The sequence below is a fragment of the Sturnira hondurensis genome, unplaced genomic scaffold (genome assembly GCF_014824575.4).
Source record: "Sturnira hondurensis isolate 20B ecotype Veracruz unplaced genomic scaffold, ASM1482457v3 Scaffold0018097, whole genome shotgun sequence".
In the NCBI taxonomy this organism is placed as follows: Eukaryota; Metazoa; Chordata; class Mammalia; order Chiroptera; family Phyllostomidae; genus Sturnira; species Sturnira hondurensis.
In genome coordinates this window covers 2,047,786-2,066,438 of record NW_028090728.1, presented here as the reverse complement: position 1 = coordinate 2,066,438, position 18,653 = coordinate 2,047,786, and the positions used below count along the sequence as shown (strand labels likewise).

Genomic DNA, 18,653 nt, shown 5'->3' with positions numbered 1-18,653 from the left:
TATCTGGTCAGCTGACATTGGGCCAGGAATATTCCCACGTGGGAAAAGGGAAAAGCATGTGGCCAGAGGCTCAGAGGAAGCCAGTGTTCTGCAAGTCTACTTCCTGTTGCAGGGATGGCCTCAGGCTGAAATCCAAGGAGGGTCGGGAATCCAGAAACTTGGAGGACATGCTTTGCTTCACCAAGGTGACCAGCCCCAAGCCTCAGTTTCCTCATCTGTAAAATGGTGGTGCAGGCCCCTGGGGCAAACAGCCTTGTCCCCAGAGAGACCCCACCTTCAGCACCCTGAGTGTCCGAGGCGGGCATCCATCCCCAGTGTTGCCTACCTCCCTTTCCCTGGATTGGACCCTCCTGTCATGAGACAGGGCCCAGTATGCAGCACTCCTCTATTCAGACATGCCCCTCCCCCATCGTGACACAACTCCTCCCCTTGCAGACCCCGCTCCAGGAATCCCTCATTGAGCTCAGTGACAGCAGCCTCAACAAGATGGCCACGGACATGTTCCTAGGTGTGCTGGTGGGGCTTCGGCAGGGGCTCCGGGCAGGCTCAGGCGGGATCCACACTGACCCCTGCTCATCAGTACTCCTCTGTGCCTCACGTGCTCCCCCTCCCCCATCTCAGACATGGGGCACCTTCAAGAGAAGAGAACCCCCAGCTGCCCCTGGCTACAGCCTCTCAGAGAGAGGCCTGACCCTGGGGTCCCCTGAGGTGGGTGGGTGGCTGGGGGCCTGGTAGCCTGAGTGGGGTAGGTATTTCCTGCAGCTGTCATGCGGTTCATGGGGGATGCCCCGCTGAAGGGCCAGAGCGAACTGGATGTGCTTTGCACCCTCCTGCAGGTCAGTCCAGCCCACTTTGCCAGAGGCTCTCTTTTCTGTTCTGTGGCTCAGTTTCCCCATGTGCCAGCCAGAGTTGCAGGACCATGGGGTGGGCAGCTTCCTGAGTGGCCCAAAGCGGGGTGCATCCCACTGGTGGGGAGGGGCCTGGAGAAGGAACACCAGGCAGATCTGAGTGCCCACTGTGTTCTTATGTGCCTGACATGTGGCCCATGAACTGACTTGTCCTCCTACAGCTGTGCAGGGACCACGAGGTCATGCAGGACGAATGTTACTGCCAAGTGGTGAAGCAGATCACAAACAACACCAGCACCAAGCAGTGAGTGAGCTGGGCATTCACCTCTGTCTTCCCCTCCTCTGCTGTGTCCATGTCCAGGAGGGGCAGTGGAGCCTCCACTTCCCAGACCTGTCCCTTCCTGAGTCCCCTCTCCAGTCCTCTTCTTCACTTGGCAGGTGAAGCACATGTGTTTGGAATGGCTTGGTCTGAGACAAGCCACTCCTGCTCTTGGAGCTTCAGTTTTCTCTCTCTGCAAAATGGCAATGATCGTGTTTGAAACCAGGTTCCCGGACTCGCATATGATCAGTTAGACCTCGTTTAAGCAACATAGGGTCCAGTAACTAGAAAGTTCAATATGTGGCTTCAGGCAAAGCTAGACCCAGGTGTTATCAGGAGCAGGCCTCCTCTCTCTCCTGGCTCTGTTTTCCTCTGTGTGGATTTCATTCCCAAGCAGCATCTCCTGTAGAGTGGCAAGGTATTTCCCAGTTTAGGAATCCCAGGGAAAGCAACATTGACCTAATATTTGCATCAAAATTCCCAAATCCTGTGTTGTTGGCCTGACTTGATCACACATGTGTCTGTCCCTAAACAAACCATAATGGTTGTGATTGCATGAATCTAGGTCACATTCCTGTCCTCAAACCAATCACCATAGCCAGAGGGAAGCTAAACTCTAGTTTGGCCAGACCTGCCCTGATCGGTGTGGCTCAGCTGGTTGGGTGTCGTGCCACAAAGCAAAATGTCACCAATTTGATTCCCAGTCAGGGCACATGCCCAGGTTGTAGGTTTGGTACCTGGTCAGGGCAACCAACTGATGTTTCTCTCTCACATCAATGTTTCTCTCTCTCTCTTTCTTCCTCTCTTCTCCTCTCTCTAAAAATAAATAAACTACTGTATATTGTCATGTATGATGTGTACTTTTTTGGCCCAAATTTTTGAGGGGAAAAAATAAGGATGCACATTGTACATGGGTAGCACTGATTCTGTAGCTATATAAATGTTTTTAATTTTAATTTTTCTATTTTTTAAAGATTTTATTTATTTATTTTTTTAGAGAGAAGGGAAGGGAGGGAGGGAGAGAGTGAAAGAAACACCAGTGTGTTGACTGTTTGCCTTTCATGTGCCCTGCTCTGGGGCCCAGGTGTGTGCCCTGACCGGGAAACGGACCGGTGACCTCTGGTTCACAGGCCAGCACTCAGTCTACTGAGCTACACCAGCCAGGGCCAATTCTTTTATTTATGCTCATGCATTAAAAATGTAACCCTAGAAAGTAATATGATATCCATATGCAAAATGATACCCTAAAATGTAATCATTGGTTTTATTTCTAAATACAAATAAATAATTTAAAAATTAAGATTTTTTTCCCTGAAAACTTGGGCCAAAAATGTGGGTGTGCATTATATACCCCAAGATGTAGTAATTAACGATCATGTGGTCAGACCTGGCTCTCACGCCCATCTCTGCGGCACATGGACTTAGGGAGGGTGGGGGTTTCTCTAAGGGGGCTGAGTGCTGCCCCAGACAGGAGAGGTCCCACAGGTGAAACCCTCACACCAGGGCTGTGTGAAGGGGAGCTGGGCTCACATAGGAGCAGCATGTAGCAAGTGCCCCAAGTGTGCGCTGCTCCTGTTACCTCTGGTCCCACGGTCCTGTCCCCATCCCCGCTTCCTCCTCCACTTGCTCTCCACCCACCTGGGAATTTTAGAGCCACTCAGCTGTGCCCCTGCCCCCCACCCTGACCGCACGCTTTACCTGCCTTTTCCTCTGTACAGCCCTGGCAGGTTCCCTTTTGCCCTCCTCCAAGGACCCTCACCAGAGGCCTGTCCAGAGAGATTCGACCAGGGAAGGTGTTTCTTTGTGCATGTCAGGGGCCACATCTCCTTCCTTCCCTGCTTCCCACCTTGGCTTCCCAAGCAGAACATACCGTCTGTGTGGCTTCGGTACTACCAGTTCTGCTTTCACCAGGCAGTGAAGAACATCCTCATAACACAGGAGCTGCCTGAAAACCAGAAACCTCCAGCCCCATCCCAGGAGACTCCTGACATGGCTGTGGCCACCCGTGATATGGTCCTATATGTGTGTTCTCACAGGGACAGCTGCCAGCGAGGCTGGAGGCTGCTGTACATTGTAGCTGCCTACCATGGCTGCTCTGAGGTCCTCCAGCCACACCTCCTTCACTTCCTCCAAGATGTGAGCCAGACCCCAGGCCTGCCGTTCCAGGGTGAGGGGCCAACAGCAAGTGGGGACCCGCCTACTCGGGCAGCCAGCAGGAGGGTGCTCAGACATTGCTTACTAAACATATGCAGAGGGCCCATTGGGCTGATGCGGTGGGCTGTCTGATTGGCGGGGTAGGGCAGTGTGTTCCCAAAGGAGCTGTTGCTCTGGGTAGGGATGTCTTGGTGGGCTGAGTGGCACTCGGGAGCAAAGCCTGGAGGTGGGCAAGCATGGCATGTGGAAGGAGAGAAGGAGAGGGCCAGGCCTGGGGTACCAGGGCGAGGCCCCACTTCTCTGATCTTTGAAGCCCACAAGGGCCTTAAGGGGGCCCAGGCAGGGGTGGCCCAAAGCCCGTGGCAGGGTCTTAGCCTTTGTGTACCTCAGAAAGGCCAGGGCCCCTGTGGTCACCACAGCAGCCGCAAAAGAGATGGGGGGGCCTCTCTCTCTCTGCCTTTGGACCCTCTTTAATTTAATTGACAAACACTCCCAGGTTCAGTGGTGAATGGGCCCAGCTCCGAGAAAGTGCCCTCAGAGCCTTGAGGACCACTGAGTGTGCCCTAGGAGTCTGGATTTGGCCCTCTCCAGAGCAGGGCGAGAGCCCTGCCCCTCGGGGAACTGGAGAGCAGATGAAGGGGCCTCTGCATTGGGACCCGGGGGTGGGAGGGTGGTGTCCCGGCTGACAGGGGCAGAGACAAATCACAGTCACACAGTCTACTTGGGGGCCAGCCCCCCAATTAACAGCTTAAGGGGCTGGAACTATTTCCAGGACTCATAAGTAGCCAAGGGAACTGTGGCCTAAACAGAAGGCCCGAACCATACAGAATATGGATTCAAATCCAGCACTCAGACTGCAGCCCTTGACCTTGGGCACATCTCTGCCCTTCTTGGAACTTTTTCCTCAACTATCAAATTGGACAGTAAAAGCTCGTCCCATGGGTTGTGTAGAGAACCCCACGGGCTGGTGGCCGGTGGCCAGAGGAGCCCCTTTCTCCCACTTTCTACCCTGGCCAACGCCTTGACTCTGTCTTTGTAGGAATCGCCAAGGCCTGTGAGCAGAACCTACAGAAAACCTTGTGCTTCGGTGGCCGCCTGGAGCTCCCTAGCAGCATGGAGCTTCGGGCCTTGCTGGTGAGCGCACAGAGGGATGGGGGTTGGGGTGAGCATGAGACCCTGTTGTGTGTTCAGGTGCATGCAGAGGGGCCTGTCCCATGCAGGTGCACAGGTGCTCCTGCCTGCACCTGGCCCAGGCCTCTTGGCTTAGGGACTCCCATGGCAGGGGACAGTGCTGGCCCAGATCCCTTGGCCCAGCCTGTCCTGTCTCTTCACAGGCAGGCCGCAGCTCCAAGAGGCAACTCTTTTACCTCCCTGGAGGCCTCGAACGCCATCTGAAAATCAAAACATGCACCGTAAGTGAGGGAACGGCTCCAGGAGATAGCTGCTGGAGAGGCAGGGTCACCCCAGTCTCCAGAGTGGACCTCCAAGGGTACTGAGCCCCTCCCAGGCTCTCACACAGCCCCACAATGTGGGACTTCTTTCTCAAGGGAGCAGACTGAGCCTTGGGGAGGTGGAGCTTCCAGCTCAGGGTCAGACTGCAAATAAGGGACAAACCTGCGCCTCTCAGACTCCAAAAGCTGTCTTTGCCCCCTGCGCAAGGCGCATTCTCAGAAACCTTAGAGGGTCCTCGCCCATGTGCAGAGGCCCTGAGGAACTCTGCCCACGGTCTCCTGTCTGGGGGCGGGGGGCGGCTGGGCGACAGAAGTCAGCTTGGCTGGCACAGCCTCACTGCCCCGCTCCAGGTGGTCCTGGACGTGGTGAAGGAGATTTGTGCTGAGATGGCTCTGACACGCCCTGAGGCCTTTGATGAGTATGTCATCTTTCTTGTCACCAACCGAGGTGAGTGGCCAGGAGGACTGAGCATGATGCTCTCATGCCCACCACATGGCCTGTGGGGTCCAGGCCAGGTGCCACTTCCTGCCAGAAGCCGCCCGCCCCCCATGAGGATAGACCGCTTCTGGGCACCAAGTCGCCTAGCACTCTGTCTGTCCCTCTCTGCTCTGTGTGTACATGTTCCTCGTCTCCCCCACATGGAGTTCATGGACGGCAGGGTACTCTCTGATTCCTCCCTCTGCCCCTCAGGGTCTGCTCAATGGGCCCTGCCTTCACGGGGTTTCCATTCTAGGGTGCTTTCCCTTCATGGGCCCCGACTGCTGGAACCCACAGATGCAAGCATTTTTCCTGCCATTTGTGCCTTAATGTTGGTTGGAGAGCTCCTCCCTTGGTTTCACTGGGTCCTTCTCATGTGGCCCAAAGCCCCTTCCACCTGCTGTTCGCTGACTCTAGACCATGGTCTGGTTGGCTCCATCCACCTCCAACCAATTCCCCCACTGCCACCTCGCCCCTGAACCATGTGTCTGTCTCTAGCTCCACTTGCCCAGAGTCCAGCCAAGACACATCAGGAGAAGAAGGCTATGACAAAACAACCCTAATAACTGCCATTTATGGAGCAGATACTACATCCCAAGCACAGTTCAAAGGGTTTAGTTCTATCATCTCCTTTAACCCCCACAACAACCCTATGCAATGGAGACTATTGTCATCACCATTGACAGATGGAGAAACCAAGGCCTACGGAGGGTGTAGTGCTTTCCTAGTGCTGCTGTACCAAACTACCACATACCCGGGGGCTTAAAACAACACTTGCTTATCATCTTTCAGTTCTGGAGGCCAGAAGTCCTGAAATCCATGTCACTGGGGTTGGTCCCTTCGGGTGGCTCCAGGGGAGAAACTGGCCTCTTGCCTTTTCCAACTTGCAGAGGCTGCCCCCATTCTCCGGCCCACAGCCCTTCCTCCAGCTTCATCATCCCTCTCCCCTCCGCTCTCTTTCTTACAAGGTCCCTTGAGATCTCACTGGGTCTACTTGGATGGGTAACCCAAAACCCTTAACTTAGTCACTTTTCAAAGTCCCTTTTGCCATGAGGGTGATGTGTTCACAGATTCCAGGGGTGAGCACACGGAGGTCTTCGGGGAAGGGCCATTCATCAGCCTGTCATGGAGATTAAGGGACTTACCTAAGATCACAAAGTTAGGATGGGAACCCAGGCAATCTGGCTTGAGAACCCCCCTCCCCCACCTGGCTTTGGTAAAATTTTACCGAAGGTGCAGGATGAGGAGCAGAAATGTCAGTGCAGAAAATAAAAACCTAAGCCTTTCCTACAGGTTCGGACCCACTCAGTGCTAGACCCTAGTTCTCCAAGCCCCCTGCCCACTCAGGAGTCCAGCAGGGATCTCTCCCGAAGGAGTTCTGCCAAAAGGCACCCACTGGATCTCACATCTGAGGCCTGCCTCAGTTCTCCTTATCCCTAACCACTGCTGAAAATGAACTGTGCTTTCTCTAAGCATAACCCAATACGCTTGCCTACATCTGGGGGGCTGGAGCTTAGAATGGGAGGTATTCACACCTGTGGTCATCAACAGTGCCCAAACCCAGGGCACCTTGTTCCATAACATGCTCCCCTGGGCTGAGGACACCATGTCCCAAAGCAGGGAGGAAGCTTATCTGAGGTGATGCTCTTGTGGTGTCAGGTTGCGGTGTGTACACTCACTTTGCACAGGCACATGCGGCCACACACATGCCCCTACCCAGCTGCCACTGGCTCTCCACAGGCCAGCATGTGTGCCCACTCAGCCGCTGCACCTACATCCTGGACGTGGCCTCAGAGATGGAGCAGCTGGATGGCGGCTACATGCTCTGGTTCCGGCGTGTGCTCTGGGATCGGCCACTCAAGTTTGAGAACGAGCTATACGTGACTATGCACTATAACCAGGTCAGCAGGCGTGGACCACTCTGACGCTCTGGTCTCTTACAGCCTCCCCCTAAGACTGTGAGGTCAAGCTGCACAGCCTGGCGTTTGAGGCCTTCATGATGCAGATGGTCCCTGCTGACGTTTCTAGTGCTCATGCCCCTGCTCCCTTGCATGGTCTCCTTGGGGGGCAGCCAAATGACGTGACCCCCACCACCACTTAGTTCTCAGACCTGTGCAAATGCTGTCGCTTTCTCTGGCCTGCCTGGCCTACATCTCTGCCTTTCTAAGCCCTCCCTAGCAAGGCTGCCTCAAAAAGCACCTCTCCCAGGTAGTTCTCTGACTTCCCCATTTCTCCTGACTTTCTCCTCCTGGGAGCACATGGCCTGATCCTCTTTCAAATGCCTGGACAGGCCTTGGCTAACACTTGCCTTTGCGCTGTTCCCCTTTCACACCTGGGCCTCTAAGTCAGGATCCTGGTGTTTATAGAGTCTCTTTATTCCCTCCTATGCTAACATTTGTGGAAGTGCTTGGACAGGCAGTGGTTTTTTTGTGGAACTGTTACCAAAGCTTCTGCAATTCCAAGTACAAAATATGGTCACTTGGCTTTTTGTGGCCACGTGGTGTCGCTGTTGCCAACTATCCCGCAAGCGGTCCACTGCAGTGTTACTCTAGGTGTGGCCTACAGGCCAGCAGCATCCCTTGGAAACTTGTTAAAATGCTAATCCTTAAGCCTTGCCCCAGATCTAGTGAACCAGAGTCTGGGGGTGCAGCCCATGACTCTGTTTTAATGACTCAAGCAGGTTCAGTTTTCAGTAACCCCCAGCCCAGCAGACACCCACACACTGTGGTACCCACATCCCCCAGCCGCTGTGGTGGCTCCCCCAGCCCCTGTGACCCATGCCCCAGTACATGCCTGCCTGCCCTAGTCCCTCATGGAGTACGCCCCCCACAGGTGCTGCCGGACTACCTGAAGGGCCTCTTCAGCAGCACACCAGCCTGTCAGCCCAGCGAACAACAGCTGCAGCAAGCATCGAAACTTTCTTCACTGCAGCATAGGGCCAAGGACCACACCTACCCGCCCAGTGTGTGAGCGCCTGCCCACCTGTCAGCCCCCACTCCACGTTCTTCAGAGCTGATGTACCAGGCGGGGGGGGGCGGGGGGCGGGGGGGTGGTGGCGTGCCCTGCCCGGCTTGCCCTAGCAGGCTCTAGCAGGCTGTCTGGGGAGGGGCTGACCTGGCCCTGGGGCTGACATCCTGCAGCTCGCCCTGTGAGCTGGGAACCCTCCTCCCAAACAGGCTGCTCCCAGCTGGTATTAGTGGATCAGAGCACATTTAATGATAAAAAGGCTTTCAGGACACAGCCATGCAAAAATATTTGGCTGCAGAACGTTCACCACAGTGTTGTGTCCAACAATAAATCCTGAGTGCTAGACAGCCTGTCACCTGATGTCCTCAAAGAGGTGACGAATCAGTCCTTCTTAGACTTATTCTCAGGACCTTTTACTCTCTAACAACAGGACTCCGAAGAGCTTTTGTTTATGCGGGTTGTATCTATTGATATATTTACCATATTCAAAATGAAAACTGAGAAACAATTTAAAATATTGATCTATTAATTAATTTAAAACTAAGGGTAAGCCCTGGCTGGCGTAGCTCAGTGGATTGAGCGTGGGCCTGCGAACCAGACGATCGGGGTTCAATTCCCAGTCAGGGCACATGCCTGGGTTGCAGGCCGGTTCCTTGCAGGCTAACTACCAGCAGGGGATGCACAAAAAGGCAACCGTACATTGAAAAAATAAATAAATAAATAAATAAATAAAACTAAGGGTAATATATTACATGTTAATATAAATAACTAATAATTATAATAGTATATAAGAAATAATTACAATACAAATAATATAAACTAATATTACATGTTAATATAAATAACTTATGAACAAAAATTGTATCTTCAAAAAAATTTAGTGAGAAGAGTGGCACTATTTTGCATTATGTAAATGCTTTTATCATCCGGCTTAGCAGCAGACAGCTGTGTTCTCACACTGGCTTCTGCAGTCAGCCTGCTGTGGTCTGTGCAGCCCCAGGCCAGCTCCACTATGCACTTGTGAGAGGGCAAGAGGGGGAAAGCAAATAACATCTTAGTGTTACTATGGAAGTGTCTTTGACTTCCCAGGCCCTCGACCACACTTGGAATGCCCCTGGTGTGAATGATAGTAAGATAATATAGGTACAGAGTATGTCCTAGTGCTCATGATTCAGTAAGGGCTCAGTGTGTCAGGCTCTTTTATATTATACTTTTAAGTAAAAAGCACAGGAAGCACATAAAAGTATCATCTCAATCCTGGGTAAAAATAATCATTGAGTTCTTATTTTTTGAAAGGCACCCTCTGTATGCATGTTCTCAGCTAATCTTCCCAATTGCACTTTATTTTCCCCTTATACAGATAAGGCAACTGAGGCCCAGAAAGGTCACATGGCTTACCGAAGCTTACCCAGCTAATAGGTGCGGGGAGGACCAGGATGCAAACATGGGGAAGCTGGGTCCAGAAGCCAGGCTCTCACCCCAGCAGTTCAAAGAAGGAAAGATGTGCTGGGGTGGGGGAGGTGTCTCTTGGGGGAGGGAGTGCCCCTGATTTTCTGCCAGCCTTTTCCCAGTATGTAGCCCAGGGTAGCCGGGAATGGCTGGGACTGCTGTTGGAATTTTCCGGACATCCCAAGGCAAAGTAGCTGCCCCCAGGAAGCCAGCATGTCAGAAGAAACTGGAGTGGGGATGGGGGGCTGGTGGCCCTGCAAGGAGGGGCCCCAGCATTCTTCTGCCCCATACTCTGACCAGTGCTGGTGGTGGCTTTGCCCACCCTGGTCTTTCCATCCCTGCCACTCCATTCTGTGCTTCTCACCCCTCCAGCCTGGGCTTCTTCTTGTGAGTAGGCACTGAAAAGGAAGAACCCACCTTGGATTCAAGTCTCAGCCCTGACTCAGACTTACACTTGGTTACTGTGTGACCTTGGACTAGTCAGTGAACTTCTCAGAGCCTCAGTTCCCTCATCTTCAAACAGGAAGCCTAGTGGTTCTGGCCAGCAGCTATTGAACACCTGCTGTGTGCCAGGGTACTGTGCAAGCACCCATTCTCAACCCACCTGCACTCCCCAGCAGTTAGCCTTCCAGGGAGGAATCAAATCTGTTTTGCACACTGCCTGCAATGAGGACTGAATGAGACTGTGTGTGCAGAGCACATGTGGTGGTAGGTGCTCAGGACTGCTTTGCCTTCCACATCCAGACGGGAGGTCCAGGATTATGTCCCAGCCCAGCTCTACCACACCATGGCCAGCTCAGCCTGGCTCAACTTGGTCAGCCAGCACTGGCAGCAGACTCAAGCACTCAGCCCCCACCAGGCCCGTGCCCAGTTTCTGGGTAAGAGTCCAGGGCTGGGAGAGGTGCCCCCGGGGGGCTTTGCTGAGGAGGGGGCCATAGAGGATGGAGATAGAGGCACCATTTTCGGTGTTAGTTAAGCTGGGCTGCCTGGAAAGAACACCTTTCTCACCAAGGCACTGCCCAGACTCTGGGCAGAGCCTTGGCAGAGAGGGCTGGCAGCCAGGGAGAAGAGTTGCAAGTATGGGAGTGGGGGGTAGGAGGCATGGAGGCCGAGGTGAGAGTCTTGAGGGACAGAGGACTGCAGGTGGACATGCAGTTGAGGGCCCTGGCTGTCACTGATGAGCCTCTCACGCTGAGTGTGCCTCTCCCACCCCAGGCCTCCTCAGCGCCTCACCCATGTTTGGCTCCTCCTTCTTCTTCGTCCAGAGCTGCAGCAACCTTGCTGTGCCGGCCCCCAGCATCCTTGCTGTCAACCAGAATGGCCTCAACTTCCTCAGCATCGAGACCCACGTGAGTAGTCTCAGCCTGCTTGATGGTCATCCCCTCTTCTCTGAGCCCTACCCCTCAGAGAAGGATCTCAGAGGGACCGAGATCTCCAGTGGTGGAATCCAACCCATTTACAACTGGTGACCTTGGGCATGTCTCAGATGCTTCTCTGAGCCTCATTTCCTCATCTGGAATGTGGGGATTATAGAACCCACCCAATGGGGCTGTCATGAAGGTAAAACACATGCTAAACACTCAACTAGTGTCTTAGTCACCTGGGGCAGTCATAACAAAGTACTTCAGACTGGGGCCTTTGGCAACAGAAATCAGTTGTAATTGTCTCACAGTACTGGAGGCTGGACGTACAAGATCCAGTGCCTGGTTTCCTCTGAGGCCCCTCTCCTTGGCTTGTATAAGCTGTCTTCTCCATGTGTTCCTGTGACCTGCTCTCTCTGCATGCACATTCCTGGTGTCTTTGTTTTGTACACATCTCCTCTTCTCATACAGACACAAGTCAGATCGCATTAGGGCCCACTCAAATGGCCTCATCTTAACAGAATCACCTCTTTAGAGGCCCTGTCTCCAAACACAGTCACATTCTTGCAGTGTGGGGGTTTAGGGCTTCAACATACGGGTCTGGGGCAGCACAAGTTCATAACAATTAGGACCTGTTGTCTGCCTTTAAGTTCTTCCAGAAGTGGGCCTGGGCATGAGGATGGGGCAAATGGTTTACTCGGAGGGGATTCTGGGAAGCCCTGGTGTGAGGAAGGGAAATCAGGAGGGAATCTCGCACACCTTGGGCAGAGCATGCTAGCAAGCAAGTTGCCACTGTGGCACTAGTCCAGCGGATGCCTTGGGAGACGGCATGGAATACACCCTACAGAGGATGCCCTCTGGCCTGGTGTCTAGCCACTATGTCCCCATCTGTCACTAATCCAGGCATTAACTCTCAAAGCTCTGGCTTTCCCTACATGTGCTCTGAGCTTGCTCCTGGAGCTAAGCCCCGAAGGGGTGCAGGTGTTAAGAAGCAGCTTTGATGTGAAGGTCAGGGTACAACCAACACCTACAGCGCCCCAGCATCCCCAGCATTTAGAGGAGTGCCTGGCATGTTGTAGATGTGTGCACAAGTGTGTGTTGAATCAGTTTTACAGGTGAGGTCCAGAGAGGTAAAACGATGACTTGCTCCAAGTCACTGGGGAACTAGTATTCACCCGGGGCTGTCCTGCCTCCTCTTGATCTGGTCTGCAGGGGAGGGATCAGGGTGGGTAAGACTGTCCCACATGTAAGTGTGTCTGCCCCTCCCCCCAGGAGCTGATGGTAAAGTTCCCCCTGAAGGAGATCCAGTCCACATGGACCCAACGGCCCACAGCCAGCTCCAGCTACCCCTATGTGGAGATCGTGCTGGGGGACGTGGCTGCCCGGTGCACCATGCAGCTGCAGCTGGAGCAGGTGGGCCCTGCCTCAGCACCCAGGCCTTGTCACCCAACCCCTCGCTCCCTTATTTCACTCACTAGGCTCTTCTATGGGTCTAGCTCCAAAATAGGTCAGCTCCTGGCTGGGCCACAGGAAACACCCTGCCCAGTGCAGGGGACAGAATGAACCCAAGACTGCACAGACTGCAGGTTATTAGAGCAATCTCCCAGCGATGTCTGGTTGGTGGGATCATGGGAAAGGGCCCAGGTTATTTGCAGAATAGTGAGTAGTTTGCTAGGGAACTGGGAGACACAGCTAGGGCAGGAGACATCGTGAAGGTCCTTGAATGCCAAGCTAAGAACTTGGGGCTTTCTATCTCCTGAGGACACTTGAAGGTGGGTGAACGAGCAGCAACACAAGAGTTTGAGGGCACTCACCTGGGCTAAGGCTTGGAGATAAATTATGGGGCCTGGGATTGAGGGTAGGGACAGTGGGGCCCCCATGTGACATACAGGGAAACAGACTCCCTGCCCCGTGCCTTCTCATAGTTGCAGCAACTGTGGCTGCTCCTTGAAAGGCATGACTGACTGCTGGGCTCCTAAGTGTTACAGCTCCCTGTGGGGGTGAGGGAGCGGGACAAGAGTTCTCACCCCACTGAAAGAGGGTTCAGGCTTGCAGATGGAGCAGAACTGGGGTGGGTTGCCCAGGACAACCCCTCCTGCCAGGGCCTGCCTGGAAGGAGCTGATTTCCCACAGCAAGAGAGAGGGGCTCCCACTGCCCTGGCCTTGACTCTGAGGAACAGGCCAGGACAGAGTCCCTCAGACATGCTGTAACTAACTCAGAACCAGCCCCCACCCCCTACCCCGGCTGCTTCCTACTGTTTCCCAGTTTCACCCCTGCAGAGGCCACAACTCTGGCCTTATGCTCTGGCCCAGTCTGCTCCCCCAGGCCCTCCTCTCAAAGCTCCCGCCACAGGGAACCTCCTCCCTCAGACCTGCTGACTACCTGTTCCTTCTTGGGTCCTTTCCTGGGGCCTCCTCCCTGGATGGCCTCTAAATGTTGCTGAGTTTGGGCCTTTCCCCCAGCACCCCCTCTACCACTGAGGCTTCCACAACCATTTGCTGTGACAGCCCCCATAGTCCTGTCTTCTGCCCCGCCCCCCTTAGCATCTCCTTGGAGACCAGCAGGCCTTGCTACCTTACCTCCCAACCCTCCCAGGAGCCCTCCCTGTCACTGCCCCCTCCTCTCAAGATCTCTGTGGCCCTCTGCTCTCATCCCTTGCCCCAGCTACCCTGGCCTCTTCCAGCTCCCTGATGACAAGATTGCCCTCCCCTTCCTGCCCAAACCCTTTGTACTCACTGTCCCCTCTACCTGGAATGCTTGCAGAACACCATCCCACCCAGTAATCACAGGACTCTCTCTCCCCCTTTGTTCTAGTTTCATCACAAACATCACCTTCTTCTAGAAGGCTTCTCTGCCCCTTCTCCCTGGTAATCCTCTCTTCCTGCCTTGGTAGCCCTCACTATGGCTTGCAAATGGTGTAGTTATTTACTTATTGTCTGTCTCCCCCACCAGAATGTCAGCTACACACGGGCAGGGCTGTGTCCCTCTTGTTATACATAACACTGGGCCCAGCACAATAATGCTCAGTGAGTGGATGGGTAGACCGAAGGGGCCTTTTTGACTTCCCCACTTCCTTGAAGCCCCCCAACCCCCCTATGTTGCCACCTCTGCCTCTTGCATGTGTGTGTTTCGGGGGGACACATTCATTCATTTGAGTGTCATTCATAACCACTGAGCAGGCTCTGAACGGGGATACTGAAGTGACTGAAACCCCCTCGGGCCTGGCCCTTACTGAGCCCCAAGTCTCGTGGGGGGAACAGATATCAAAGAATTTCTCAGATAAACCAGGAAGACCAGTGCCAAGAGGGTACACTTGAGCTACCTGGGAAGGCATGGAAAAGGCTTCCAGGAGGTAGTGACATCTGAGTGCAGCACTAACACAGCTAACAGACCTGGGTCCTATCCTGCTTCCTTCTGACAGGCTGTGCGAGGGCACTTCAAGCAACCCTGCTTCTCCCTGGGCCTCAATCCCCACACCCGTCAGGTGGGGCAATAACCCCAGGGAGATCTGGAGCGCTGCAGCAAGTGGGCAGAAATTGCTTGGGAGGGAGGCTCTCTCTGCCCACTCGCTGAAGGGTCCCCCAGGGTGGGACAGGCACAGCTCACCTCAGCAGAAAGCAGTTGAGTGCAGCCTTGGACCTCCTCCCACCTGGGTTCAAATCTGCACCTCCTACCTGCTGTGAGGTCTGGGGTAAGTGGCTTCATGGCTCTGTCCTCAGCTTCCTCACCAGTGGAATGGGATCTAAGAGTGTCTACCCCATTGAGACACTGTGGGGACTGGCAGGGGTAGTCCTCAGGACAATACCTGACACACAGTTGCCACTCCGTAAGTGCTGCCTTCCTCCTTTCCACCCTCTCTGAGTAGCTCTTGCTGGCCCAGGACATTCCCAGGGGGATTCCAGTTGGCTGTGGCCTGAGAACTATGCTCACAGATGGATTTTCCATTGTTCCCTGCTGCTCCAATCCCCCACATTGGTAGTCCTGAGGCTGGGTCACCCCTTATTCTGGGCTGTGGGTGCCAGGTGGTGACTGTGGCCACACATAGTTAGAAACTTACCATTTATGGACTAGATTAATCTTTTTAAAATCTTAAAGGATTTACACAAAATAAAACCCCATGGAATCCTCACCACAGTGCTGTGGCACAGGCCCTGGTAAACTGAGACCCCACAGATGAGGCCTGAGGCTCAGGGAGTAGCAGCAGACCCCAGGTTACACAGATCACATGCAGCAAAGCTGGCAGGTGCTCTTGCTCTCCTGCTTGCTTTTCCCTTCCATCAGACAGCCCAGCTGTCCTCCTCCCAGCTTCTCATGCTCCTCCCAGGGCCTGGGGGGCTGGGGAGGCTGGCCTCCATCTCTCACTAGCCTCTTTCCAAACGTGGGCTCTCCACTGTTTCTGCTACAGGGCCTGGAGCTGTGTCGAGTGGTAGCTGTGCACGTGGAGAACCTGCTCAGTGCCAGGGAGAAGCAGCTCACGCTGCCCCCCAGTGAGATCACGCTGCTCTGACCTGGGCCCCAGCCCTGCAGCTAGCCTCTGCCAGAAGGCTTGCTCTGTGGACCCAGGGGAGTCACTGGGTCTCTCTGGGCCAGTGACCCCTGTAAGGGCCAAAACCTTAGGGGAGACCAGGTGGCAGGAGGAACAACCCAAGTCCCCAGGAACCCAAGACCCATCTACAATTCGGATGGAGTCAAAACATGCAATCTTGGGTCAGATAGTAGGAGGAACTTCCACAGTCTGCCCCATGGGGCCTCCCACCACATACACACTGCAGACTCTGCCCAACTCCCACCTGTGGCAGGGAAGCCACAAACCTGGATGAACTGGACTTTGCTTTTGGTTTGATGGATGTGATGTTCAAATTGCTCCACATCTCAGCTCCTCACCTGTCCTCCTTGGGTGCTGGCTGCACTGCTGCTCAGCTTGGATTCATGACCCTTGGTCATTCCTGTGCAAATAAAAGGTGCACCTAGCATCCGTTCCTCCATGGAGTTGCTGGGTGGCTGGAAAACAAGTCTGAGGGAGGGGGCAGGAGTTGGAGGCCTTGTTGTGCCTGACTCACTGCCAATGAACAGAACTTGCAGCAGAGACATCTGTCCTTACCTCGCCCTGCAGGCCCATGTCCTCTCCATACTCTTTGGGTAGCCCTAACCCGACCCCCATCCCTGCATGGGCCACACAGCAGTGGTATAGTGGAAAGAGACATTCCATGGCAGGGGCTGGGGAAAGAGGAGTCTGGGAAAGAGCTTCCCAGAGAATAGGACTTTGCTGTTGGGTTTTGAAGAATGAGCAGAAGTTTGCTAGGAATAGGTGGAGTGGAGGGGAATGAACATTCTAGAGAAAATTGTGTTTGCTTCCTATTAAATCCCCCAGAGCCTAGGACAATGCCTAACACAAAGTAGCACTTGAAAAATACTTGTCATGTGAATAAAAGAATGTTGATGGGAATTGCTGGTGTTTGGGGGATACTGGGGAAGGGGAGCACTAGACTTGGGAGAGAAAGTCTGGATAGGTGTGGGGGTGCATAATTGGCTGGAGCCATGGTGTCCGAGGAAGGATTTATTTACTTTACCTATTAAGCACCTACTGTGCAGGCACCGGGAGTAGCTCACAGTCAAACTATAAACCAGGACAAAACCTGTAAGTGGGAATCAGCTAGGTGATAAGAGGAGGAAACAGCACATGCAGGAACTAGGGGTGGATGTAACTAGTGACAAGACTGGAGACTGGAGGAAGGCTGGCAGAGGTAGACTGGCTAAGGCTTTGCAGACTATGCAAGATTTCCTCCCAAAAGCCATGAAGAGCCTTCAAAGGTTTTTTCACTGGGGTGGGACAACCTGCTAAGATTGTATTTTGAAAAGGTTGCTCTGACCACAAAGCTAAGTGCATGCAGGATGCAGGGAGATCAGAGCAGAGACTGCTGCAGTGTCAGCTGGGAAACTGGTGTGGACACCTGTGGTAGTGACAGGGCTGGGAGAAGTTAACTTGGGAGAGATTTAGGAGGTCCAATGAGCAGGACTAGGGATCACTCAGACCACCCTGAGGCAGGGAGGGTTAAGGAAGAGATACCACAGGAATGTCCCATTTCCACCAGTGCCTCAGGCTGGCTTCCCCCAGAAGCCCCAAGATGAGGAATCCACTACACACAGCTGATTTGGGAGGTAAGGGAAGTGGGGAAAGAGCCATAAAGAGCTGTCTCTGCTGCAGTAGGTCTGCCTAGGTGAAAGTGAAGAGGCCTTTTGAGTTTCAGAATATGAGGAGGACGAATGAGTGAAGCCACCTGGAAGTGGAACCTCCAGGTCAAGCCATCCTAGCTGATGCACACAGAACTGAGGGGAGCCTCCTGACTGAACCCTGGCCAGACTGCAGGTCTGAAAGCTGGATAAGTGACTTGAGGTCTCAGTTTTGGGGTGCTTTGTTACAGAGCATTGGCTAAGCAAAACAGAGCTTTTAGATTTCATTTCAGGACCTGGGCGTTAAGACATAGGGCTCATGTTTTAACAGCTGTTCTGGTGACTCTGGCATCAAGAGAGTTGAGTCCTCTTAAAAAGAGGTCACAATCCCCGTGAGGCAGACTGGAAAGAGTTAGGGGTGGCAGGAGAGTCAGACCCTGCTGTGTCCCCCAGACTCTTCCTGTTGGGCCTCCCTATCTGAGCCAAGACCTACAGAAACAGGAACTCCAAGTTGGTGTGGGGAGATTCAAAGAAGAGGGACCAAGCCCCAGGGTTCACAGCCTACCATGGGGTGAGAACAACACAGGATAAATGTCTGGGTGGCCTGGTAGCCTGAGACAACTGGTGCAAGCTTGGGATCCCAGAGTAGTGAGATGCACCATAACTGCACGCTGAAAAATAATGGCTTATCAAAGCCATTGCCTCCTGTCCCGTTGGGCTTGGCCAGGTTCCAGATACACACCACCTACACACCACCTACACACCACCCTGGTCTTCCCCTGCACAGAGGTGCCTCCTGCCCAGAATCCTCCAAACTCTTCAAAAGCTCTTGGGTTGATAGTTAAAGGCCCAGGCTGTGGACCCAGAAAGGCCTATGTTCAAATTCCACATATGTATGCTGGTTTGCTGTGTGGCCTTTTGCAAGTGACCCAGCAGGGGGCTTGAGGACAGTGCCCAGGGGTCCAAAATTCTCCATTCAGCAGACCCTGATGTTTTGGCTTTGTCAAATGACTACACAACAACCTCAACCTCCCTGTTAGGAGGACCCTCAGTTTACAGATGTAGAAACTGAAACCCAGACTCAAGACCCAGCAATTCTCTCTGCCTTATATGACTTCAATTCATCCTCACAACTATCATATGAGGTGGGCACTAATATTGCTCCCACTTTACAGACCAGAAGACTGAGGTCCAGAAAGGGAATTCACTTCCCCAGGGTCATACAGCCTGTCAGGAGGTCAAAAGTCAAATCCAGAGTCTGTGCTTATGCCTCGACACACTATGGGTGGGGAGGGGAGACACACTGGCTAGGCGCAGAATGGCCAGAGAGTTGAGGTTGAAGGCAGACGCAGAGATCAGATCATGAAACTTAATATGCCTATTACTCCACTGAAAACCCAAGAAGTGTGCTGGAAAGAAGTGAACTGAAATTTAAAAAAAAAAAAAAAAAAGAT

General features: G+C 53.5%; 1 protein-coding gene across 1 annotated transcript in view; it reads left to right on the top strand.

Moving 5' to 3' along the window:
- The window catches only part of MYO15A (myosin XVA), a 51,852-nt gene extending 36,042 nt beyond the window's left edge, over window positions 1-15,810 (top strand). Inside the window, exons 52-65 of the mRNA XM_037068837.1 lie at window positions 113-185; window positions 436-508; window positions 763-836; window positions 1,070-1,152; window positions 3,204-3,334; window positions 4,361-4,455; window positions 4,656-4,733; window positions 5,124-5,220; window positions 6,991-7,151; window positions 8,083-8,216; window positions 10,411-10,544; window positions 10,882-11,015; window positions 12,300-12,440; window positions 15,434-15,810. Coding sequence (XP_036924732.1) covers window positions 113-185; window positions 436-508; window positions 763-836; window positions 1,070-1,152; window positions 3,204-3,334; window positions 4,361-4,455; window positions 4,656-4,733; window positions 5,124-5,220; window positions 6,991-7,151; window positions 8,083-8,216; window positions 10,411-10,544; window positions 10,882-11,015; window positions 12,300-12,440; window positions 15,434-15,535 — 1,510 coding nt within the window. The 3' untranslated portion in view covers window positions 15,536-15,810. The remainder of the gene's footprint in view (window positions 1-112; window positions 186-435; window positions 509-762; window positions 837-1,069; window positions 1,153-3,203; window positions 3,335-4,360; window positions 4,456-4,655; window positions 4,734-5,123; window positions 5,221-6,990; window positions 7,152-8,082; window positions 8,217-10,410; window positions 10,545-10,881; window positions 11,016-12,299; window positions 12,441-15,433) is intronic.
- Window positions 15,811-18,653: the final 2,843 nt, after the last annotated feature.